Source organism: Lepidochelys kempii, chromosome 20 (genome assembly GCF_965140285.1).
Source record: "Lepidochelys kempii isolate rLepKem1 chromosome 20, rLepKem1.hap1, whole genome shotgun sequence".
Taxonomy (NCBI): Eukaryota; Metazoa; Chordata; order Testudines; family Cheloniidae; genus Lepidochelys; species Lepidochelys kempii.
The window spans coordinates 23,880,360-23,906,304 of NC_136399.1; the positions used below are offsets into that span (position 1 = coordinate 23,880,360).

General features: G+C 55.8%; 1 protein-coding gene across 1 annotated transcript; it reads right to left on the bottom strand.

Annotated features, from left to right (window-relative positions):
• Positions 1–8,839: 8,839 nt before the first annotated feature.
• Positions 8,840–25,282, bottom strand: RAB3D (RAB3D, member RAS oncogene family). The gene is made up of 5 exons (XM_073318488.2): positions 25,064–25,282; positions 16,383–16,610; positions 11,660–11,778; positions 10,247–10,371; positions 8,840–9,504 (listed from the first exon to the last, which is right to left on the bottom strand). The coding sequence occupies exons 2-5, from the start codon at positions 16,608–16,610 to the stop codon at positions 9,317–9,319; spliced, it is 660 nt and encodes a 219-aa protein (XP_073174589.1). The 5' UTR covers positions 25,064–25,282; the 3' UTR covers positions 8,840–9,316.
• Positions 25,283–25,945: the final 663 nt, after the last annotated feature.

Below are 25,945 nucleotides of genomic sequence, written 5' to 3' on the forward strand. Positions count from 1 at the left end.
TGTAGTTCAGTTTCCTCACAGCCCACAGCATTCGCAGCCAGCCTACAGCTCCCCTGATGCGAGAGAGCAACATTTCCAACTAAGAAATCATTCTGTTTTCAGGCTGCTGTTGCTGCAGATGTAGTATTCCCACCTCTGCCATTGGCTGGCTGGATGACTTTGAGCAAGTGACCACCCTGCTGTGTGCCTCAGTTTCCCTATTTTACAGATGGTGTTAACAACACTTTTTTTTTTTTTTTGTTAAAGCACTTTGAGAGCCACTGATGTAAAGCCATGAAAAGCCCTAGAGAAGCGCAAGGGATTATCATGACTGATTCCAAACCGCCCGGCTTTGGTGGCCTTCCCGGCCCGCAGCAAAAGGGGGTTTTTGGGGTGGAGGGTGCTCCCAGGACGAAGGAGGGTTGGAAAGGTGTTTGGCCAAGTTATTAATTTCTATCGCACTCACACCCTGGAGCCCTAGATACAGGCTAGGAACCTGCTGAGCTGGGTCTGTACAGCACCCAGCACAACAGGAGAGTCTCTGTCCCTGGAAGCTTAAAGTGAAACCGGTACAACTGTGGATACAGCTAAGGGTCAAGGTAATGGAGAGAAAGCCAGTGGCCACCCCCAATATGGCAAATACCCCCCCAGTGGCAGCATTCCAGCCTCAGGGTCTCATTTCCTGAATTCAAGCCAGTTCAAATTACATCACACCCTTTTCCCCCAAGACCAGCTGTGGGTTTCCCCAGTCTCCACTCCACTCCACTCCACTCCACTCCACTCCACTCCACTCCACTCCACTCCACTCCACTCCACTCCACTCCACTCCACTCCACTCCACTCCACTCCACTCCACTCCACTCCACTCCACTCCACTCCACTCCACTCCACTCCTTCCTCCCTAGAGCCCTCTCCTGTACTAACCTTCCCCTGCCCCAGCTGGGAGCCTTTTATACTCCTGAGCAGGCAGTCACATGACTCAGTCTCCTGGCCCTGCCCATTTCCAGCTGGGTCTGATGTTCTTAAAGGGGCCACATCTCAGAACTAGCCCGGGGGGTAGCTAGGGCCGTCCCTACCAATTATGGTGCCCTACACAGCCTGAGCACCTGCTCCCCCGCCCCCCGGCAGGTCTGGGCTGCACTCAAGGCCTGCGGGGAGCTGTGGGGGGCCGCTCAGGCCCAGAGTGGCCTGGAGGATTAGCGGGGGGGCCTGGTGCTGGCAGCAGGCAATGGAATGACCTGGCCCCAGCCGTGTCGCTCGGGGGCGGGGGCTTGGGAGAAGGGGTGGGAAATGGGGGTGGGAAGAGACAAGGCAGGGGTGGACAGAGTTGTCCCAGGCCCCGCACCCCCCCACACCCCCGCCCAGGAACGCACAGGGGGGCCAGCTGGGGGATGGGGCTGGCTGCTGGTGCTCCCTCATACGAAGCGTGCAGCTGCTTAGGGCACCATGAAATTTGTGGAAACTTGGTGCCCCAAATTTCGTGGTGCCCTTCACAGCTGCGTATTCTGCATATGCCTAAGGACGGCCCTGGTGGTAGCCGCCCCCACCCCCAGCCCGAAAAGAGAGCACGCCGCCCGGTTAAGGGTAGGCGCTGATCCTCTCCCCTCATCTGTTTTGCTGTTGTGGCGGGCAGCGGGAATCAATCGGGGACGTAGCAAAGACAGGTCCTTTGCTCTCCTCGCTAGCTTTGGGGGCCACTGGGAGTTTTTTAAGGACTCAGCTCTCTCGGCTGTGCTCAGAGCTGGACGTTTAACCCCCCCCGGGAAAGACAGCAAGGGAAGGGTCTGGGGACCTGCGCCCGAAATAGGCCTTCCCAGCGGTGTGGGTCGCTGTGGGCGAACTGGTGGGCTGGCTCAGGGTCTGTGCATGGCATAAAGCGGGGGATTGATTAATAACATGGCGGGGTAATCCCAGCACAAGGCTCTGTCCATCGCGCTGTGGGCTAGTGGTTAGTCCTTGGGGAGCGAGGGTCTAGGTGCTGGTTCAGCCGCTCAACTTGCAGGTCACCCTGCGCAAGCCCCTGTCCCACTCTGTGCCTGCTTCCCCTTCCACTCTCGGTCGGGGTCTGGGCAGCGTCTGGCACAACGGGGGGCCCTGATCTCAGTCGGGGTCTGTGCAGCGCCTGGCACAATGGGGGGGGCCCTGAGCTTGGTTGGGGTCTGGGCAACACCTGGCATGACAGGGGCCCTGATCTTGGTCCACGTCTGTGCAGCACCCCGCATAATGGGGGGGCCCTGCTCTTGGGCAGGGTCTGTGCAGTGCCCAGCCCGGGGTGGTGGGGGCCTGCTCTTTCCCACGGCCTTTAGATGCTATGGCGTTATAAATAATAACCCTCGTCCAGATTTCCTTTCCTGCCCCAGGCTTTCAGTGTGCAACATGCTTCCGCCACCAGCTGTGCAATGAGCGGGCCACATCTGGGCTGCCGCACCACAGCTGCATTTGACAAGCTGATCGACAGCAGGAGCCAAGCCCCGCAAGCACTGCCTGCTTCGGCTGCTGACGGGGCGCCAAGCGCCAGCCAGCTCCAGAAATGAAGTCTCCCTGCCGAGGGCAGCGTCACCACGGGCCAGATCCCCGCTCGGCGTAAAGCAGCGTCGCTCCACTACAGCGATCTGGCCCCGCGCGTCGGCTGACTCCGGGCTGCGGCAAACCTCGCCCCGGCGTTGGCCGAGCGGCCCTGGCCGAGCGATTTGTCCGGAGGTCTCGCTGCGGCGCCGTTGAAGGCTGGGTGCCAGGTACAGAACGGTGCCAATTATGTACCACGCTGGCTTGTAAATATTTCATGCCCCTTCCTTCCCCTTCACGGCGCCCCGTGGCCAACCGAGGGGGAGCTCAGCTCCCAAGAACGCGACTGAATTCGTATTACCGCCGCGGCCAGGTTCATTCCCCAGGAAATTATACCAACAAGCGCTTGGCCCAATGGGTTCCCCCCCCACCCCAGCTAGGAAAGCGGAGAGGTCGATTCACCATAAATTATTAGCTGACCCTCAAGCTTTGCTTAGTGACGGCACCGTTTGCACGAAGCCGGGGACGTGAGGGGCAGGCTGGTACGTGGGGAAGTTTGTTCTGTTGAGATGAAGCCCCCCCAGCTTGCAGGAGGCTGGACAATGCACAGTCCTCGACCGAGATCAGGGCCCCCATTGTGCCAGGCGCTGCACAGATCCCAAGCGAGATCAGGGCCCCCTTGTGCCAGGCGCTGCACAGACCTTGACTGAGATCAGGGCCCCGTTGTGCCGGGCTCTGCCTCGTTACCTTGTAGAGGACAGTTCCTGCCACAAAACGTTTACAATCGAGCTGATTGAAATGTTTGGGCTGAAATGTTTTTTCAGGAAAAGATGCAGAGTCAGTGACACCAAAACCTTTCTCGAACATGCTGGTTCTCGATGGCTGTTTGCCTAGAAAAAATAAGTCCGAAAATGACACAATGGTCCAAGTTTTTGTTGCATTACTTCCTTCCATTTTATTTTCGTTTAATGTAAAAATAAAACACCCACTTGTAAACTAAGCAAAGCGTTCCACTTGAGCCGGAACAATCCCCCCTGCCCCAAGTTTTCCCTTTGCTGAGAATTTCGAAAAGGTTCCTTGACCTGTACTTGTGAGGGGTTTGATGTTTCAAAATTGTCAGCGAACCAGAAACACCATTATCAGCCCAGCTCTCGTTTCCAGCCAAAATAGACAAGACAAAAGGCAGGGTTATATGCCTTGGTTTGCAGAGGGGGAAACTGAGGCACAGAGCGGCAGGAATTGAATCCAGGTCTCAGGCCAGGCCATTCATCACGAGCCCACCCCTCCTTCCGGTTTTCATATCCTGTTTCAACACTTGCTAAAGGAAAGGTTCGGCTTTGCTTTTTTAAACCGCATCCTTTGCTTCCCCCAGCCAGTTGCCATTAACAAGAAGCACAGAAAGCTGGCAGCCATTGGAAGGGTGCCCATCTTTAATTAGCCTTCCCGTAATGACAGATCGCCTCGTTAGTTTAACCCCCACCCCCGTCCCTTAATAAGTGCAAAGAAATCATTAGCCAGGCACATGGCAGACAGCAGCCATTTCCCCTGGCGCCATTAACATCCTCTGAGCGCCCCCGCCAAAAGAAGATTTGGGAGCAGTTGGTTGGGTGAAACTGACAAGCGATCGGAAAGAGGGAATTAAAAGGCATTAGGGCCTGTATTTCCCCTCCCTAAATTCTCCTGTTTTTGAAGGGGGGGGGCGATAAAGACAGCTGGGAAAATTAACACCGGCACTATTTGTGCGGAATGCAACTGCGACGGTCGCCACCGGCCTGAATGATTCAGGACAAACCTTCTCATTTCAAACACAGTTTGTCCAGCTGCAGTGTGTGTCTATCCACATCGTTTGCACAGCATCACATCGTGCCAGGGGCCACAAATTGGGCTAGACCCTCTCTACAAAGCTGCTGAAGACCCCGGTGGTTGTTTTCTAGAATTCTAAGATGTTTTTTAAAATAAAGGTCGGGTGACCAGCTGTCCCGATTTTATAGGGACAGTCCTGATTTGGGGGGCTTTTCAGCACCTATTACCCCCCACCCTCATCCCGATTTTTCACACTTGCTATCTGGTCACCCTAAATAAAGGTTTCAGAGTAGCAGCCGTGTTAGTCTGTATTCGCAAAAAGAACAGGAGTACTTTGTGGCACCTTAGAGACTAACCAATTTATTTGAGCATCAACTTTCATGAGCTACAGCTCACTTCATCGGACCTAAATAAAGGGGGACTTTTGCCAGATTTTTAACCAAAGAAAAAAGGCCATTTATAGAAAAGGCCGTGATTTTATGGTGCTAGGAACAGCTATTAACTCATGATCATTCCTTGCTAGCAGGCGAAAGCACCCACCGATAGACTGAGCAACACATACATATTAGCTAGGCTGGGTTCGCTTTTCATCGGGAAGGGTCGATAAACGTTGATTTCACCAGACACCCCCAAACCGAGGCAAAACTGTTTCCATCGATCATTGACCTGGCCAGCCGGGCAAGTAAGAAACATGCCTCTGGAGAGTTTATTAGCGTTTGAGTGAAGGGTAAAATGCTGACAGTGCGTGTGTTGGTGGCTCTCGACTTTACCTTGTTGAATCCCAAAGTCGAGTGTCATTGGCCGATCCCCTCCCCGGGCCTGATCCCCCGCATATTTCCCCACAACTGTGAAAATTTAAATACATAACAAACAATGCTTTGTAACCCATTTTGTGCAACGGTGAACATGTAAATTGGTTCCAAAAAATCAAAAATATGCTTAAAATAAACATCGCTCATATCCATCGAAATGATGGAAAAATCAAAATCGAATTCTGCCAAAACTAAACTTGGGGTTCCTTCAGGTCCCGCAGAGGAGCTGCCTGGCACTCAAACGCTTGTCTCCGTCACCAACAGAGCTTGGGCCAATACAAGTTATTACCGCCCAACTTGTCTCTCATATCCTGAGACAGACAGGCCTACACCACCACATAAATATATCATCTAGCCACTTGAGGGGGCCCAAGACTCGCACGCGTACAAATCAGTCATCAGACCGTTCTGTTGTGATTTTCAAAGGCATTATTATTCTTTATTAGGCATATTATGGTAGCGCTCAGAAGCCTGGTCATGGCCTAGTATGCCAGGCCCTGTACAAACACAGAACAAAAAGACCATCCCTGCCCCCGTCATACCTAAATCCCACTTTGGTCAGGTTTAAATTTATTTAGGCTTATTTTTGGGGGTGGATCCCTCCTTCCCAATGTTCACATGCTACATCAGTTATAAACTCCCCACCCCCCTTACAGAGATCTGACCGCAGGGATTTTAAATACCAATGCGAGCGTATTTATCTTTGGCTCAAGTCAGGGGTAACTGGATGAAATTTCACAGCCTCTGATCCACAGCGGGTCAGGCAGGATGAATGAATGATCCCTTCTGGCCTTGAACTCTGTGCATCTCTCTCTCTTAAATAATTCTCGAAAAGGGGAAGGAGGGAGAAAGGCATCGATGGGATCTGGCCAAGAAGAAAAGGGCACAAGGTTAAACAAGGCATCTACCGCTAGGCTACAGCTTAGCTGGGAGTGTGGATATTTACACGTGACCGATCAATGGTTTGGCTTTTGCTAAAGGCACTTTTGTTTTCAAAGTAAGAAACTGGCCTCTCCTCCGTTTTTAAAGAGTGCACATCCCCTGGAAATGTGAGCGACTCGACACTTTCCTTTAACACACACACACACCCCACGGCCAAAACACTCTGCACGGCTGGGGTGCGAAGCGTATAAGCATTGCATTGTGAGTGGAGGGACGGCGCACCGTAGGATGACCAAATGTCCCGATTTTATAGGGACAGTCCTGATATTTGGGGCTTTGTCTTATATAGGTGTCTATTACCCCCCCATCCCGATTTTTCACCCTTGCTGCCTGGTCACCCCAGCGCACCGGTCCCTGCAGCCGAGCCCTGAGCGCTTGCTGCACAGAAAGCTGTGAGATCGGACTCCAGGAGAGCCGAGTTGTTGAACCAAAGTTTGCTCCAGCGAGAAGCTAATCGATAGCCGTGGAGGGGTTGAAATGATCCATGCAGCGTGGGACGGAAGTGGACTGTTGTACCTTTTCCAGCCAAGACGCGCCATGTCCCAGCGCAGCCGGGACATCAAGGAGTGCTCATGTCACCCTGGAATGCAGTATGGGGCAGCTGACACACTGAGTCCAGATTCCAGAGGCTGATTCTCAGTTAAGGCCCCTTTAAGGTTGAATAAAGTAGGCGGAGACAGCCTCACCTGAGAATCCTGCCTCCCCCCCCCAACACACACACACACACTCTGTGCAGGGGCAGGGCCTACTCCAGCCAATGGGAAGCTGGCATCAGGGCACTGAACCGAGTGTGTGTGTGGGGGGGGGGGGTGGCTGGAACACACTGCATTGTGGGTACTCCATGCTTCAGCAAGGGCTCTTGGGAAACAGAGCATGAAATAGAGCAGCCCAGTGGCTGCTCTAGCTGACACAGGGACTAGGCATGACCCCAGAAGTAGGGAAGTAACCAAGAGTCATGCCCTGGTCCAGGTCCAAGCATAGCCATCCCCGGTGGGGAATCCAATGATTTTCCTCCCTCGGGGGGTTATCCGAGGCTCATCTATCAGCTAAAGCTTTCTGGAAGGTGCCCCATTGGGTGCCTGCGTGGCACCTCCCAAAAATAACAACACTGAAGTCTTTGGGGCTGATGGGGATAATTAATGCAAGCTGGGAGCAGAGGGCATCATAAGGGGAGTCAGATGTCCTCAAATCCCAGGGAACTGCAAGGGGATCTGGGCCCCAGGCACCCCGAAATCCCAACCTGAAGCCAATTCAGACAGCCCGGGCGCTCCCCACCCCAGCGTGGCATTGCTCCTCAATGCTGCCCTGCGAGGCTCGGTTCTAGGGCAGCTCTGCCTCAGCTTCCCCGCAGCGCACCAGCCCCTCCCAGGGTAGGACGCCGAATCAAAGAGCGACGGATCCCGAGGCCTCAAGCCTGGGGCAAGCTCTCGTGCTCTCTGCATGAGATTAGGGTCTCAGTCACTGCCAAGCCAGGCTCCAGCCTGGAACCAACACCCCAAGATGGGGGGAAGTCTCTGTATCCTTTGGCCCTTGCAGCCAAACTGGTCCAATTCCCCAGTGCCCTGCACCGCAACCCCACTGCAACCCCTCCCCCCATGCACCACTCATGCAAACCAGCTTGGATTGATTTTAACCCCTCACAGCCTTGTGTAAATAAACCACTGTACAAGGCTCAGTGCAACGGGAAATCAGGCCTAGGACCTTTGGTTTTACAAGACTCCTAGGCCTGCAGGTGTTGGTTCAAACTGATCCGATACATTGAAGGTATTCTACATTTTTCCCAGTCCGTGGTCTTGTCTCTCCCCTGGCCCCTTTCTACATTAAGGCCCAGATCCCCAACTGGTGAAACCCAGTGTTGTTGCATTGACACAAGAAGGGCCAGATCCCCAGCTGGTGTAAACCAGTATCGCTCCATTTGCGTGAGAAGGGCCAGACACCCATTTACACCAGCTGAGGGTCAGTGTGAGCTGAGCCTCTCGGGGTTTACCCCTCTCCCCCCACACAAATGGCCAATGATTTTTGGTGCCTCCAGGGTTGGGGTGCTCAACCGGAGGCTGCTTAAAGGGACCCAATTTTCAGGAAGTGCCAGGCACCCCCCACCTTTAAGGCAGCTCCCTCAAGGCAAGTCCCCCAACCGCAGACCGCAAAAGCAGGAGATGCTTTGAGGAAAGAAAACAAAGAGAGGGCCCGACTCTCCAGTGCCTTGTGTTGTCATTTTCACTGCAACCCCCGCACAGGAGCATTTGACACTAGTGCAAACAAATGCACCAGGTAGGGGAGTGCACTAGGGACCCCATGCCATTTACAGAGTGTGTGACTCTATGGGAAGCCGTCATTTGGGGTTGAGTTGCTTTGGAAATGCTGCAGTGGTGCCTCATGGGAGTTGTAGTTCATTGGCCTCGAGCTCCCATTCTCCAATATGAGCCAGGTTCCTTAGTTGGACTACGTCTCCCATGCTGCACCAGGGCCAGAGTGTGGTGCATCATGGGAGATGTAGTCTGACCAAGAAGTCCAGTCTACAGAAGAGAGCAGGAGCACGAGGCACCCGGACTACAACACCCAGGAGGCATTTCAGAATCAAAGTTGCTCCGACTTTTGGTCAAAGATGTTCAGGACACAAATTTTCCCTGGGAAAAACCTGAAATTTTCAGTGGAAAATTGAGATGAAAATGGATCTCCCCCCTCTCCCACCACCTGTTTTCCAGCATGAGGATTAATGTCCCTCACACCAACGTGCAGCAAACCCTGTGCAGGAAACCACCCCACATCTTCCTCCCCCTCCCCCCGGGCACCCCTCTCCATCCCCTTACAAACACAGAGCGGTTGTCACAGATCTACATGGGGGTTCGATGCCCCAGCCTTTTGCAAAGCTGCACCTAGAGCTTGGTTAATATCATACATGCTCCGAAGACAGCGAGGATCTGCTGAGGCATCGAACCCCCATTGGATCCGTAGCACCCACGTCAGCGCCATCAAAGTCAAAGGAAGTCAGGCCAATTTGCATCAGCTGTGGGGGGCCTGAGCCTGCCCCACCACCTCTGAGGTCTGGTGGATGGGCTCATGTTCCTCATCCCTCAGCTGGCCATGATTGCCGGGACGGACGAACCGTGGATTGGGGATAAGGAAAGGGAGGGCGACTCCACTGCATTGTTGTCATAGGCAAATAGAAAAACATTGGGGCAGCAGCCCAAGAGATGTGCCTCTCCCCATAACGTCCCATCCTATTTATCTATGACATCAATGTGACCGCTGCGGCGGTGGGGGGGGTCTGTTATCTAGCAAGAGCAGCTGCTGGACTGCGGGGGCGGAGTCTCGGTCAGGGCCCCGTTCTTGCTGTTGCTGACGAGGGTGGGGTTGGTGTCCAGGCTCTCGTTCATCTTCTCGCAGATAATGTCCACCAGGCGCTCAAAGACCTGCTTGACGTTGATGTTGTCCTTGGCGCTGGCTTCGAAGAATTCAAACCCTGGGAGGGAAGGAGGGAAGGAGAAAGAACAGAAGGAGGAGAAAAATCATGTGTTGGTGACTGAAAGTACACACAACACAGAGTCAACCTGTGGAACTCCTTGCCAGAGGATGTTGTGAAGGCCATGACTATAACGGGTCCAAGACTAGATAAGTTCATGGAGGATAGATCCATTAATGACTATTAGCCAGGATGGGCAGGAACGGTTCCCAGCTTCTGGCAAACAGAGGCTAGGGACATGGGCAACAGGGGATGAACCACTTGATGATTCCCTGTTCTGTTTATTCCCTCTGGAGCACCTGGCACTGGCCACTGTCAGAACACAGGACACTGGGCTAGATGGACCTTATTTAGGTGCCTATCGAACGCTGATTTTAATGGGAATTTGGTTTTGCCAAATTGTTGCAGTTGGAGGGAGGAAGAAAACCCAAACCAAACAACCCCCCCAAAAACAAAAGAAAAAATTTTGGGGGGAGAAAAAATTCAAAAAGGTTTTAGTTTTTCATCTCAAAATGTCCTTCAATCATATTCTTTAAAATGAAACAAAAGAGGTTAAAAATGCTCCAATTCAAACCTTCTGCCTCAAGTCGAAGCTAAGTCGGTTTCAGCTTGCTGAACATTTTGAAAACCGTTGACCCGCCCCCCAACGAAAGTTAATTCCGGTGTCTTTAGAATTGTCGACAAACCGGAAAATCCGTTCCAGGATCTCCAGCCGACGCCCTGCTCACTGCGGGGCACCTACCTAGCTCATCAGCCAGCCGCTTGCCATCCTCCGTGGCCACCACTCGGTCGTCCTCCAGGTCACACTTGTTCCCCACCAGGATCACCTGGGCATTATCCCAAGAGTAGGTCTTGATTTGAGTCGCCCTATGGAGCGGGGGTGGGAATTGAATTCGGGCCTTGCTTACAAGCCACACCCACCCCGCTGTCAATCACCTGCACCCCACCCCACGAGGACTCCTTCCTCCCTTATAAAAGATAACGATTACAAATCCAATGTGTTTTTTATTGCTGTGGACCCGCACTACCCCTGTCTTAAAGGAACATGAGCCCCACACCATGAATTTGAACTACATATAGGCTCTTCCATGGGAGGGATTGAACACATCCTTCCCCCACTCCTCCCTACCCTCCCAACTCACATTGTTTACTATCCTTTTGAAGTCAGGACTCCTGGGTTCTATCCCCAGCCCTGGGAGGGCTTTGGGGTCTAGTGGTTCGAGCTGGGGGGCTGAGAGTGAGGACTCCGAGGTTCTGCCTATCCCCAGGTTTAGGAGGGGAGAGGGATTAGTGGTTAGAGAGGAGGGGGTGGAAAAGATGACTACTTTGGCTGTCTCTGCTACTTTGCGTCTCAGTTTCCCCTTCTGTGAAACAGGAATCATACCACTACTAAATATCGACCCCCGTCTGTAAAGCACTCTGAGATCTTTGGAGGGAAAGTGCATCCATCAGTGCTCCGTGGTGTTAAATTCAGTCCCAGGAAAAAATGGCACCCAGTGGGCTTTGTGCGAGTGAAAGCAGCCATCCGAGGGCTCCCCTCCCAGAACAGAACCCACGACCCTCGACTCCCAACCTCCCCAGCTGTAACCACTAGACCCCCCCCCCTCCGGGGTTTCCCCATTGTTCAGTGCAGTGACCTGCCTCTTCCCTCCCCGAAACCGCCCTGCCCCCCATAAAAGATTTTAAAAATCCAATGAGCCTTTACAGATGGCCCCCTCCACATCGTGCCACGTCTTTAAGGAACGTGAACGCTGCAACCTCATCAGGAGTTTCCAATGGAGGCAGGGCCCTCCCCGGGGAGGGGGGGATTGAGGGGGGCCATATCCCCTCCCCCACTCACACACAGTTTGCTTTCTGCAGACGTAGGCAGCTTGGCTGCATCAGTTACACTCAGGCAACTCCACCCTCTTTGAGCTATCAACTCAGGCTCTCGGCAGACTCAGGCAGACGTCAGTTTTGCTCGGCTCAAGCTTTTCTTCACCACCAGCACCAGTCAGAGAGCTAATTTTCCCCCACGGAGAACTTGACCTCAATCTCTCTGACCCCCAGGGAGCCAGGGGCCCTAAACAGGGGCCCTCTAGTGCCTGTATTTTCAGTCAGCCCTGGACACGACTGGCTCTCATGGTACAACGCAAGGGAACATGGGGTCTCTTACCAGTCCTGCACGGCGTTGAAGGAATCCTGGTTGGCGATGTCGTACATCAACAGGAAGCCCATGGCTCCTCGGTAATAAGCCGTCGTGATTGTCCGGTATCTCTCCTGCCCTGCAGTGTCCTTTAAACAATCCCGACCCCACAACACACACAAATAAGAGCTACTGCTTTGCAAGATCCCCAGCTGCACAGGGGAAGATTTCAATTCGGAGCTAGCGCTGTGGGAGGCTTGGGGTTAATGCTCCCCCTCACTTCCTGCCACAGACTCCCTCCCTCCCATGCCTCAGTTTCCCCATCTGTAAAACAAGGGATAACCCTTTCTTTGGGCTGCACGCTCCCTGGGGCAGGGCCCATCTCTCCCCAGGTGTCCGCAGGGCTGCTCCAGTTAGGGGCTGTGAATCAGGTGAATCGGTGCATTGTGGGAGGGTGAGAAATGTCAGCTAGTCCCTATCTGCTTGGCCTTGTACGGCTCTTATTGATTCTCCAGAGCGCGGAGACCAGAAATGGGCCTGTTACTGTGGAGACCAGAGAGCGCACAGAGGGCCGTGACAGAAGGATCTTTTCATTAAAAGGCCTGGAAGCGTCAGACTGGTACCAGGAACTGGGGCCAGTTTCCATGACAGCTCAGACGCACGTAAGATGCATTGTTTGCGTGTAATTAGAAAAAAAATCGATTAATAAAAAGGGGCCCAATGGAAATTTGAATGGGCTGCTGATAACAATGAAACACTGGCGAGCCGGACGGTCCCATATCTGCCGTATGGAGAGCGAGCAAAGAGCGGGGGCTTGCCTGGGTGGGGTGGTCAAGGAGGGGACGCGTGGAGGGGTGAGGGAAAGCAGACGGCACACGGAAGAGACAGGGTGGGATTCTAGCCCGCCCGCTGCATAAGGCTGGATGGGGATGAAAGGGAGTGGATTGAGGCCCAATCTGTCTGAAGAGTGCTTTGCCAGCGTAGCTACCCCCAGCCACAAAGGACTCCTTGCGGGGACCCGGCTTATCCCAGTAAAGCTGGGTGCTCCACCAGGATCGCTCATTCCAGCCCACCTGACCGAAATCAACGAGCCCAGCAAAAGCAACGCTCGGCTGGTATAACCGCGTCTCCACGAGGGTTTCTGCTGGGTCGGCCAGACATCACCCGTCTACCAGGCATTGACTAGCAGAGCTCTGCCGGCGGACATCTGGAATGGAGAGCTGGCCTTCGAACCGATGGGAGGACAGAGCAGGTTTTAGCCTATGGAACTCATTGCTAGGTGATGGGATAAACACTAGGTTTTAAACTAATCTCAGTTAAATTAATCGAATTTAGAGGATCAGCTCCCTGGGGCAGGGACCGTCTTTTTGTTCTGTGTTCATGCAGCACCCAGCGCCATGGGGTTCTGGGCCACGGCTGGGGCTACTAGGTGCTACCGTAAGTACTCCTTTTCTTTTTGCGAATACAGACTAACACGGCTGTTACTCTGACACCTAATAATGTACAGCACCCAGTGCAATGGGGTTCTGGGCCACATGACTGGGGCTCCTAGGTTCTACCGTAATACACCTGACAAATAATGTACAGCACCTACTGTAATTGGGTTCCGGTCCATGGCTGGGGCTCCTTGGTGGTACTGTAATACACCTAATAATGTACAGTTTCAGAGTAGCAGCCGGGTTAGTCTGTATCCGCAAAAAGAACAGGAGGACTTGTGGCATCTTAGAGACGAACAAATTTATTGGAGCATAAGCTTTCCTGGGCTATAGCCCACTTCACTGGATGCATCGAATGGAACATATAGTAAGAAGATAGATACATACACATACAGAGAAGGTGGAAATATGCAGACTAGATACCTTTAACTTGGGTTTGAATACAGACTGGGAGTGGCTGGGTCATTCCACATATTGAATCTATCTCCCCACGTTAAGTATCCTCACACCTTCTTGCCAACTATCTGAATGGACCGTCTTGATGATCACTACACAAGTTTTTTTCTCCTGCTGATAACAGCTCATCTTAATTAATTAGCCTCTGACAGTTTGTAGGGCAATTTCCACCTTCTCTGTACGTATCTGTCTTCTTACTATATGTTCCTTTCTATGCATCCAATGAAGTGGGCTGTAGCCCAGGAAAGCTTATGCTCTAATAAATTTGTTAGTCTCTAAGATACCACAAGTCCTCCTGTTCTTTTTGCTAATAATGGACAGGGCCCAGTGCAATGGAGTCCTGGGCCATCACTGGGGCTGCTAGGTGCTATCATAATACACATATTTATTAAGCTCTCTTTTTTTTGGAGGGTCAGGCAGAGGTTGTAGAGAGTCGGAGACACTTCCACTGATCCTTTTGGGAGGTGGCAGGAAGGCATCTGTCCATCCTCGTTTGAATTAACCCCTCTCCTTTCAGCCATGTCCCCTTACAGCGAAGCACAGGTGTAAATACTTATTTATGAGGCGTACCCATCCAGCCCAGGAGCCCATGCGCCGGGCACTGTACATCCACTGAACAAACAGATGGACCCTTCCCCAAAGAGCTTCAGATCTAATTAAGCAGGGGAGTGACTCCAGCAAAGCCAAGCCAAAGAGTTTAAGCACCGGCTCCTACACGTGCCCCTGATCTAAATCACCCATCCCTCCTAGTGGTCAGGTCAGCGCCCAGAGAGGGCTTCCATTTGCTAACACTGCTCCTCCGGGTCTCTCCCACCCCCACAGTGGGGCAAGAGGTTGCAGTGGAAAAAACACACTGGGCCAAATTCCCAGCTGACTGGAGTCTGTGGAGTTATGGCCTGCAAAGATTCAAGCCACAGCGTCTGCAGAGACAGCTCAGCCTGAGAAATCACCGGAGCAGGACTCCATCTGGCCAGGCAGCCTTTCTCCAAAAGTGGTATCTTGTGGCAGTGAGTTCCACAGGCTAACTGCATTGACAGAGGGTAAATGAGGAGGCAGACATAGTTCAGGGGTGGCATTAGGAGGCCGGTGAAGTTCCCACCATGGAAAAATCAGTGGGAATGAGTTCCACAGACTAAAAAAAAAGGGGGACAGATTGGGTCTCTCAGTCCCCAGGCTGGTGGGGGAGACCCCAGAGGATTTGGGGGCGGGAGGGAAATAATCTGTTTTGGGTGGAGAGTTTGCATGATGGTGCCCAGTGGCATTTACCAGAGTCAAGGTAACGCCAGCTGCTGCCCGAGCCAAAGCACACGCAGGCTGGTGCCATTACCATGGTGACTGCCAGAGGCCTTCGGGAGCAAAGAGACTCCGACCCCCCTCCCTCCCCGCGAAAGCCAGTGACAGCTGCAGCTGCCGCGTGGGGAGGGATGTTTACCCGCAGCACCGGGGGATCCGGCTGCACTTAGTGACTTCGCCACAGCTGCCGGCCATGGAAAGAACAGGGAAAGAACGAGCTGATCCGGTCCCGCCAGCTGGGACTGAGCGGCCCCTGGGGCCTCGACATGAGGTGGGCCCGATCCCCACTCGGCCACAGAGCCAGTGGAGTCAACGGGCCAGATCTCCAGCAGGTGTAAAGTGACCTAGTTCCACGGACCCCAACAAAGCGAGGCTGAGTCACACCAGCTGGGGGCCGGGGCCTGTGTCACGTGGCATCCAAGAAATAAAAAGTCTTAAAAAGTGTCGTTCTCCACAGAATGAGTCACGGGGCCTTTCCCCTCCAGGGGGCGCCAGCTCTGATCTGGCCCCAGGGCAGGGGACTGGCTGCCTCAGGGGGGCTGGGAATGGGGCATAGGGTCTTTCCCCTCCAGGGGGCACCGGCTCTGATCTGGCCCCGGGGGATGGGGGGGACTGGCTGGCTCAGGGGTGTGTGGAATGGGGCACAGGGCCTTTCCCCTCCAGGGGGCGCCAGCTGTGATCCAGCCCCAGGGCGGGGGAATGGCTGGCTCAGGGTGGGGAGGTGGGGTCTTCTCTTTGTAGGGCCGCAGTTTGCTGCACGGAACGGCTTCCCCCAACAGAAGAGAGAATGAAGTTCTAAAAAGGAAGCGTTGCAGTACTCCAGTGATTACGGCAACACCCCCCCCCCCACCCGGGTAGGAAGTGTGCCTATTTCACGCCCATTTGCTACACACAAATGCTGGGAGCTACCAAGTTCTTATTCACTCCCTGTGGGGGGAGCTGGCCCAATACCCCACCACGCAGGGCAGAGCCTCTCCAACTGCCAGGCCTCCAAGCCGTCGCCCCCTGGGCAGTGGGGGCTCAGGGCTGGAGTCTGGCATGGGGGGGCTGTACAGAACAGGGTGCTGGGGGGAAGGAGTACGCCCCGCATGGGGCCAGAAGTCCCAGGATTCTGGTACTGAAGGGTCAGCACCGGGCGAGGATTGAAAGGAAAAGGGCTGTCAACCCTCATGCTTCAGGACACAGGCCAATCCCTGGCTCAGGGTCAGGAGGAATTCATCTGAGGTATAGTATTGCCCAGCTAGGGGCAGCCGGGTGGGTTGGACGCCTCTGTCTCTCCCCAGTGTCTGGCGCCGACGGTGGAATATACAGGATGCTGGATCTCTTCTGGCCTGAGGCCCCTGATCGATAAGCACGGGGCCGCGGCTTATCCTCCTTACCTACCATCAGTACTACGGTAACATTGGGAGTCCCAGGCGTGGCCCAGGACGCCATGTGCTAGGTGCTGTACTAAACACAGCACAAAGAGACAGTCCCGCCCCCAAGAGACAAACTGGCCCGCTGGGCTCCCCCGGGCCTCCCTCACTCCCCTCCAGGGTCCCCACTTCCCTCCCCTCCCTGGCGCTCACCCAGATCTGCAGCTTGACCCTCTTCTCGTTCCTATAGACCGTCTTCACCTTGAAGTCGATGCCCACGGTGCTGACAAAGGCCGAGGTGAAGGAGTCGTCGGCGTAGCGGAACAGGAAGGACGTCTTCCCCACGCTGCTGTTCCCGATGATCAGCAGCTTGAACATGTAGTCAAAGTTCTGGTCGGCGGCATCTTTCTGGGCCTGCCGGGTGTCGTTGGCGGACGCCATCTGGGGGGCAGAGAGGGGGCATCAGCAGGGCAGGGGGGTTCTACTCCCAGCTCCAGGTGGGGGGTCTAGTGGTTAGAGCAGGGGCAGGCAGGGAGCCAGGACTCCTGGGTTCTCTCCTGGCTCTGGGAGGGGAGTGGGGTCTAGTGGTTAGAGCTGGGGAGCTGGGAGCCAGGACTTCTGGGTCTCATTCCCAGCTCGGAAGGGGAGTGGGGTCTACTGGTTAGAGTTGGGGGGGCTGGGAGCCAGGACTCCTGGGTCTCATTCCCAGCTTCGCCAAGGACTTTACTCTGTGCCTTTGAACAAGCCATTCTGCCTTGCTTTCCAGCCTCCTACAGAAAACCCCAGCCAGCCACAAGGCTAAGAAAAGCCCTGCGATCATTCCTCTCCCAGGCCGGCTAGGACACGCAGCATTTGTGAGGTTTCCAAAAGAGAGGATGTGACCCTGATTACGGGTGTTTGAGGGGAGAAAAAAAAAAAAGGGATCCCAGTTCCTCCTCCTTTGGAGAGCCCTTTCTGGGAGCAGCCAATAAGTGGCGATCAGCAGAGATCCCAGCCCAGAAGAGTCATTTACCACCAATAACATACAGATCGTCACTGGATCTTTGGAGGAGTAGATTGTCAAGCCCTTGGGGGCAGGGCCAGTCTCTCTGTTCTGGATTTGTACAGCACCGAGCACAATGGGCCTGTGACCGGGGCTCCTAGGCGCTACCATAATACACTTAATAAATAATGACTCCCAGGTTCTTCTCCCAGCTCAGACCTGCTGAGTGACCTCGGGCAAGTCACTTCCCTGCTCTGTGCCTCAGTTTTCCTTCACACCCGCTGTCTCATATGTCGGGTGCTCTCGCGATGCAAATAAGAGCCCCAGCCATGGCCCAGGACACCCACTGTGCCAGGTGCTGTACGTTATTTATTAGGTATATTACAGTAGCACCCAAGAACCCCAACCATGGTCCAGGACCCCATTGTGCCAGGCGCTGTACATTGTTTATTATGTGTATTACAGTAGTACCCAAGAGTCCCAGCGTCTCCGGTCCTGCACAAAGACATAACAGGCTAATTAATTTGCTCAGGGATTGTATTCATGCAGCAACCAGCACAACTGGATCCTGACCTTCTTGGCGGCTTCTAAGCCCTACCTTGAATGCAGCTCTCCCAAGCTAGCGCCCTAACCACTGAGCCATCCTGCCTCCCCATTGCAGTGCCCTTGTCCGAGCTCTGGCACAGCCCAGGCCGGAGAATTTCACTCAGCTGCTCAGGGATTTGCTCAGGTGCCCGTTTCCTGGTGCTCCCTGCGTGGCCCTTCCCCTCCGGCAGAGACAATCCTTCTATGCTGGGCAGGATTGACCTGCCCCTCAGGCTGGGATGTGTCACACCTGACCAGGGCGGGGTGGGCGTAGGAGGCTGTCTAAGCTCAAACACAGCTGTTTGCTAACTGGGAAGTGACAGGAACTGTGGCTTTTGCTTCTCACCCCTACTTCAAACCAAACCAAAATCAAAACCTGTTTACCTAGAGGGAGAAGGGAAGACATTCACTCCCGGAGGCAGGGCAGGGAGGCTCCGAGAGAAGAATGGCAGGCGTGGGGTGAAGGTCCTAGGCTTCAGGAGATCTGGGTTCGAATCCTGCTTCTGCCACTGGGTGAGACCAGGGGCGAGTTGCTGGCATTTTTCAGAGCAAGCACAAGTGCCAAGGTGGGGGCTGAGTGGGGCCCGTTGAATACTATCCACACAAGCTGTTTTCTGAGGGGAAACTGGAGTTTTTCGACTGAATGAAATTTGTCCGGAAAAGCATCTGCTTTCTGCAGAAAAACTGGATTTTTCCACCACAAACCAGAATGCCCGGAGCCCAGGAGACTTCTGTTGGCAAGCGCCATCGCAGTGCCTCAGGGGAGCTGTAGTGCGGCGACTCCTGCCCTGGTTCTATTCCAGGGCCCGGGTCATCACTTGGACTACGTCGCCCATGATGCACCAGGGTCGGCCACTCCCATGATGCCGCACTCCGCTCACTAATAAGGTTATGTGGCTGCTTCTTGGGAGTTGTAATCCTCCGACAACCAGGCAATGGAGTTAAGCTCACGGCTTCCACAGCACGTGTGTGTACACCCCCCGGCATGTGCTGGGGGGGCCTGATCTCAGAGGCGGCCTGCACAGCCCCCGGTGCATGCTGGGGGCCCGATCCTGGTGGGGGTCCGTGCAGCGCCCACTCTCAGTTAGGGTCTCTGGGTGCTACCGTAATGTCCGTCCCTGCTTCGGATCCAGCGCTCTAGTGGTGGCCTCACGCGACACACAGATGGAACCGAAATGCCCCATGCCTCCCACAGCTCGCAGACAGGGTTAAACGCTGCCAGGCGGGAGCCAGCAAGACTGGCTTTGTAACCGCTCTCGCCAGGGCTCAGTGAGTCACGCTCCCCGCCCCCGTGCCAGCAGGCTAGAACAGCTGCCTCTTCGCCAGGGCCTCCAACCCAACCAGCCCGACCAGTTCGGATCCCTGTGGCTCCGGGCCAGTCAAGCCAAGTAACCAGCTTGTCCTGACAGCCACTGGGCTCTGCCCTCCGAGAGCTGCCGCATGGTGCCAGGGAGAGGACACTAGGGTGAGGCCCAGGGCAGCTGGGCTCTATTCCCAGCTCTGCCAGGGACCTGGGGTGAGACACGTCCCCTTTTTGTGCCTCAGTTTCTCCTCTTGTCCTTTCTTTGTTCAGACAGTGAACTCTTTGGGACAAGGACTGTCTGGCTAAGTGTCTATGCACCGCCCAGCATGGGGGGGGGTCCCCCTCAATCTCCGTCGGGCTGCTGATTTTGCTCAGGGTCTATATAGTGCCCAGGACAATAAGGGCCCTGATCTCAGTCAGGATTCTATGTGCTACCTTCATACACCTAACAGTCGTGATGCCAGCGTTAAAACCGAGTTGCATGTTGCCCTTGAAGCTGGGATCCGACTCTCTTCATTTCATCTGACAAAAATCCAGAGTATCCTCCCCACACGTACAGCCCCCACTCTCCGGGGACAGAGCGAACTGCCTGAGAATTCGCAAGGAAATTCGTTAACTAATTTAGGAGCTAGAATTAATCTAAAACTGGGTCCTCGGCGATCTTAACCCCTGGGTAACGCAGACCCCCTCGAATGTCCCATCCTGGGAGCTTGCGCCCAGGCTGTACCTGAAGCAATTAGGTTGCAATTAAGCAAAGTTGTTAATCGTTGCATGTAAGAACGCTCATTATAACAGGCTCAGCAGGGCCGTTATGACATCAGAGGTAGCTTAACCAATCCCCGCCCATCTTCCACCGCTAATTTGCATGCCACAGTGTCATGGGTTGGAGGGAGATTGGCGGCAAGAGTTCTTATTGGTAGACTGCTTGTCCAATCACTGCTGTTTTAAGACCCTGGCTTCACGCTAGGGCATCATGGCATGGTTGTCTCCATCCTGCTGTGCATGAAGGCAATGCTGCCGGGGGAAACTGAGGCAGGGGGAGCCCTGGGACTCATCACCGAGCTCGTTCCATCTGAAGCGATGAACTCTCCCGGAGTAGCGCTCTCCTCAGGGTTCTTGGGTCAGGGGTGGGAGCTGGCCTGCAAGGGGGAATGGAAGGCAGGAGGGAGTGGAGGGGTATCGGATGGATGGGCAGGGCAGATGGGCACTGGCATGGAGCAGCCCACAGAGGGGTATGCGCTGGATGGGCACGGGCACGCAGCAGTGCAAGGGAGGGATGGCCCTGCCGGGAGCTGGCACGCGGCCATCCCGTGCCAAGGCATGAGCACGGCCAGGGCAGACGCAAGCCAGGAATCTTGTGCCAACGACCAGAGCAAACCGAAGGAGAATGACTAACTGCGGCTGGATCCGACTGCAGAGGCCCTGGTGCAGGGCCCTGACTCACAGCCTGGGCTCTCTGCCCTGCCAGGTGGAGACTCTGGGGCAAGAGCTAACAGGAAAGGGATTGCGGGGGGGACAGGACACAGTCATCCCCAGGAGGGCTGCAGAGTCCCTCTCTCCACCAGGGAGTGTATCCCGCTCCGGTCTCGCATCAGGCTGTGAAGCCTCTAGGCCAGACCCCCAGCTGGTGTAGATCAGCGTTGCGCCACTGGGCCCGTTTACACCAGCCGGGATCTGGCCCTTTATAAATGTTGATTTTGCAAGGCGAAGGGCTTGTTTATTTACAGCTGTAATAGGGGCCGCTCCCTGCAATTTACAACCAGAGGGAGCCCAGGCAGAGCGAAGACAAGCTGCTGGGGCCAGCTGCCCCGCTGGCATAACCTGGCGTCAGCTGGTGTACTCCAGAGGAAGGGGCCAATGCCCCTCTAAGGCCCTGCATGGCCGATCCTTGCCCGAGGTCCCACCCTTGGTACATGAGCGAGTCACCCACCGTGTCCCGGCTGCGCTGGCCGGCCTCGGTCCAAGGCACCATTGTGCCGCCCCTTATGCATGGCGCAGGTGCTCTGCAAGGCCACCCCATGATCCTGCTTCACGCTCACCTCGCACTATTAGGTGTATTACGGTAACAGCTAGACGCACCCTGCCCACCCCCAGAGATTGAGGGCCCCGCGGGTAAGGACTCAGGGAGAGGCAGTCCCTGGGAGGGGGCAGGGCAGGGCAGAGCTGGGAGTGGACCGATGCAACTCAGCACTGGGTGAGGAATCCCTGCATGAACAGCCCCAACACACCACCCCAGAGGTGGCTGCATCTCTGCACCAGGGGAGGGACCCCTCTGCCACGGCAGAAGTGGTGGAGGGGCATAGCAGATGTTTATACAGGGATCCCTCACACGGCAGCGAGATGCAGCCCCTTCTGGGGTAAGCCACAGGGGCTGCTCCTACAGGAATCCTTCACCCCGAGCCCCTGCCCAAAGGGGTGATTCTAGGAGGGGCTTTTCCCTCCCCCTCTGCACAGCCTAGAGGGGCCAGAGCATGACTGAGAATAGGAGACAGCAGCTTGATGGAGTTAAAGTGGCAGGGCCCGGGATGCTGGGGGCAACAGAACATGGCAGGGCAGTGCCGTGGTGGGCCCAGCAGCTGGGAAATGAAACCCAGGCCAGCCAAGCTGAAAACCCAAAAAAAACAAGCACCCAAACCCGGCCCCCAAACCTGGAGAGATCTGTTATTCTTGGCAAGAACCTGCAGGCTACTGCTCCCCTGCAAATGCTGCTGTGTCATCTCTTCCACACAAATCCCCTGGGGGCAGCGAGCATGGAGACACAACCCAGACAGGAAGGGGCTGGGGGCTACCGCAGCTCGAATTAGCCACCTGCCTGGGTGTCATTACAGGTGGTCATAAGAGGGTGTGATTGGAAGGCACCCTGTACAGCCGAGAGCTGAGCCATGCCCTGCTGATGATAGACAGGGATCTCACCTGGTGCTGAAATGCAGCCACTTCTGGGGTGAGGTGTGGCAGCTGTTTATACAGGAATCCCTCACCTAGAGCCACAGTGCAGCAGCCGTGGGGTAGGGCACCGTGGCTGTTTACACAGGGATGCCTCACCCCGCGCTGCGATGCAGCTGCCTCCAGGGTGGGGCGTGGCGGCCGTTTCACGATGCACAGCGACACCACACAAGAAACGAGGATATCGTATCCGATCGAAGCACTGTGTGCACATGGGGGGGCCATTTTAAGCGGGCACCAGAAGCTGGAGTTCACGGGGGAGGGGGGGAAGACCGCAGCTCCTAGCTGCTGAGAGGTGAGCCTGACCGGAGGGGAAGGCTGGAGGGACACGAGGCAGAGTCTTCAGGGCAGGACACGTTTTAACTCTGGGAGGGTCTGTCCAGGCTCTGATGGATTCTCATCCCCCATCCCTTCAACTTCCTCCCCCATAGATTTTCAGGTGGCTTCAGGGGCCCCCCACTCTGGGAAGGAGGCACTTGCTAGGCACCCGACATTTGCGCATCAGCTCAGACCAATACACCGACCAATGCCCGCTGCATCCGGGGGCTGATTATCCCCCATCAGCTCAGATCGCATCTCGGCGGAGACACACCATAGGCTAGAGCCGGCCCTGGGCCACAAAACCTACAAGAGCTTAGGGGAGTCCTCAGGCGTTTGGCCTCCGACTCAGACCCTCTTTAGCATCTCTTAAGCTGCTGCCTGCGAGGAAATACGCGGCCCGTTTTCTAGCCAGACACACAGCACCAGCGAGAGAAGGCCTCAGACTTACACACCTTGCAGCATCTCAGGATCTCAGCTCCCTGCATAGCTACGCACGATGCTACCCGGAGCGTAGGCATGATTTGCGCCCGGGAAGCAGCGGCTAACTGCCCCTGTGACTACCGGCCCCTGGTGTCTCTCTGGGGCTGCTGGCTCGTTCCCCAGGATCTCGGCTTTCACTGATAGGAACAAGCCCCTCACCAGCTGCGCTGAGTGGGGGAACCTCAGAAAGGGGAATCCCTCGCAAGGGCGAGTCCGGGAGGATCGCTCGCAGGGATGCGAAGGGTGCCGCTGGCTCGGAGGCCCGCATGATGGCTGGTTGAAGGCCGCCATCAGTAACGTCCCTCCTGTGAGAACGGGGGCTGGGAGGTGCACGGAGGCAGGACGGCCCAGTAGTTAGTGCACTAGCCTGTCTTGGGAAAGCCGAGGTCATTTCCCTGCTTGGTCACAGAGGGTCAGGAGTGACCTTGGGCAAGTCACTGCTCCGTGCCTCAGTTTCCCCCAACTGGAACGTGAGGACAATAGCACTGCCGTGCCTCACAGAGGGGGCTGGGAGGATACATACACTAAAGATTGGGAGGCACCCAGATACCACAGTGATGGGGGCCTGCACAAGCCACAGTTCATGTTGGTGCCGCACGGGAGCGGAGTTTGGGAGAGGCCACCCCTTAATTCTTTCCCTACAAATCAAAGAACCGAGCCCATGGGCCACGCTGCTCTGATCCCCTTCCGCCCCGCTCCCCGCGAGGGATCCTGGCCCCAGAGACCCAGCGGGCAACAGGATCGAACCCGGAACCACAGCACCATCCACTGCTGGGCGGCGGCTCAGGTAGGCAGAACTTAGTTTGTGGGCGGGGCATGGATGGGGCCCTCCCCCCAGTCTGACGCTGGTGAAAATGGGAATCCAGCTGCAGGTGCGGACAGCACCCAGGGGTGAGTGCGGCATGATCGGTGCCCTGTCACCATGAGGGGCGGGCAGCTACCCCACAGGGAGAAATCCCCGGCTAGGGGAGGCCTCAATTCTGCAAGAGATTGGAGCTGCCCTACCAGGCTGATGCCCTGGCCATTATCAACATCCTCTCCCCGCCCCTTCCCTTCTCCAAATGGCTCCTGTTTTGTGACATGGAATCCCCGCCCCCTCCCCTACGAGTGAATGGTGCACGTGGACCGTGCGATCCCTGGGGCAGGCACCAATGCAGTGCAAGCTCTGCCTGACCGGGGCTGTAAGCTTCCTTTGCCAGTATTCTGGGCCCTGCCCTGGTGTCAGTGAGAGCAGCCTCAGGGCTGCTCTAATTGCTGCTCCGCCCCTGGGAAGCAGACAATAGCATAGGGTGTGTTGGCCATGCCCCCCATCGGCCCCCTACACCGGGAGCAGGACCGATGCAGGATCCTTAGGGGTCAGAGAGACCGCTCCTGCAATGGGGGTGGGGTGAGGGGGAATCTTGAGGGGACCCTTAAAGGAATCAGAGTGTAGAACCAGACCCCCTCGCTGTCCACTTGCCCCCACACAGGCCTTGGGTGAACGAGAACCCAGCCAGGCCCACAGATCCAGGCTGGTCACCCTGAGAGCCTCAGACCCGATGTGAAGTGCCCTGGAGACACACAGCCGCCCTGAGGTGTACCCAGGAACCGAGGGTGCCCCTGGCTCGGGAAACCTCCTGAATCAGGTGTTAGGAGAGCAGCCGTTCCCTTCTGGTCCCCCCACAGCTGATCCCTGGCTGGAAACCAGGCGACTGCTTCCTGCCAGCCCCCGAGCTGTCACCCGGGCTATTTTATTGCTAGCTTCCTGCAGTCTTACCGGACAAAACGGACTTGGGAAAGTCCCTGCGATTGAACCAGGCATCTTCCGAATCAGAATTCGGTTCAGTGCCCGCCGCAGCACCCGCTAAGGGCCAGGAGTTTCCCAAGGGGCTCCGCTGTGGGTGGAATGGCCCCCAGGAACAGACGCGTGATCCCAATTTACGCCGACTGAGAATCTAGCCCGTTATCATTTCTCTGACGGTAGCACCTGGAAGTCTCAACGGAGACCCGGGCAGCCCCCGCCGCGCCGCTGCCCAGACCCCAACCGGGACCCGAGCCCCCGTCGCTCCCCGGACCTTACTCAGGCCCCATGGTGCTGAGCAGGGGGTTGCTGGTCCCTGACCAGGCTCCCGGCCACTCCCACAATAAGGAAAAGCTTCTATCGCCCGTTCAATGAGACCAGCCTGGGGGGGGGCATTCAGCAGCCCCCGCCCGTCTAATCACCCCCCTGCGAACGCCCAGAGCCCCGGGGAAGCCCCCCCCCCCCCCACGCCGCTCCAAACCCGGCTCTTGCCAAGTTACCTTGGAAGGGGCGCGCGAATCTCCCACTCGCGGGCCGCTGTGGGGCTGGTTCCCCCTCTGCCCCCCTTCTCTGCTGCAGCCGGATCTGCGGCGCTGAGGCCGGAGGGAGGAAGGTGCGTCTCGCCCCAGACCTCAGCAATCGACTTCCCGCATCTGAGCGGCCAATCTCCTTGGGCTGATGTGGCTGCACCGGGGCAAGCCTGGCGCAGGTCCCCCCCCCGCGCGATCCGGCGTGACGAGCGGAGTGGGGGCGGGTTTGCAAACAGGCATTCCCCGGCCCAGCTCTGCAGAGGGCCTGATCCGGTGCACGGGGCTGGATCTCGGAAAAGACGCAGGGGGCCCGATCCCCCGCTGGTGTAAATCAGCATCGCTCCATTGGCGTCAATGGGGCCGTATCCCCACCGGGTGTAAATCAGAATCACTCCATTAGAGTCAGTGGGGCCAGATCCACAGCTGGTGAAAATCAGCGTCGCTCCATTGAAGTCAATAGGGCCAGACCCCCACCGGGAGTAAATCAGCATTGCTCCATTGGAGTCAATGGGGCCAGATCCCCAGCTGGTGTAAATCAGCATCGCTCCATTGGAGTCAATGGGGCCGGATCCCCTGCTGATGTAAATCAGCATCATTCCATTGGAGTGAGGCCTGTTTACTCCACCTGAGGATCTAGCCCATTGTTACACTACACTACATTGTTACGCTAAACACCTGTCAGAGCTGGAGGCACCCTTCCTGCCCGGACACCGAGAGGGACAGTTTTAGCTCAGTTAGGTTTGTTTAAATCTCATTCCCACTCAAGACAGCTGGAAATTTCAAAACACCTGGATTTACAGCCAGAGATCCTGAGTTGTGATCCGCTTTGGGGAAAAAAGGCATTTCCCCTCT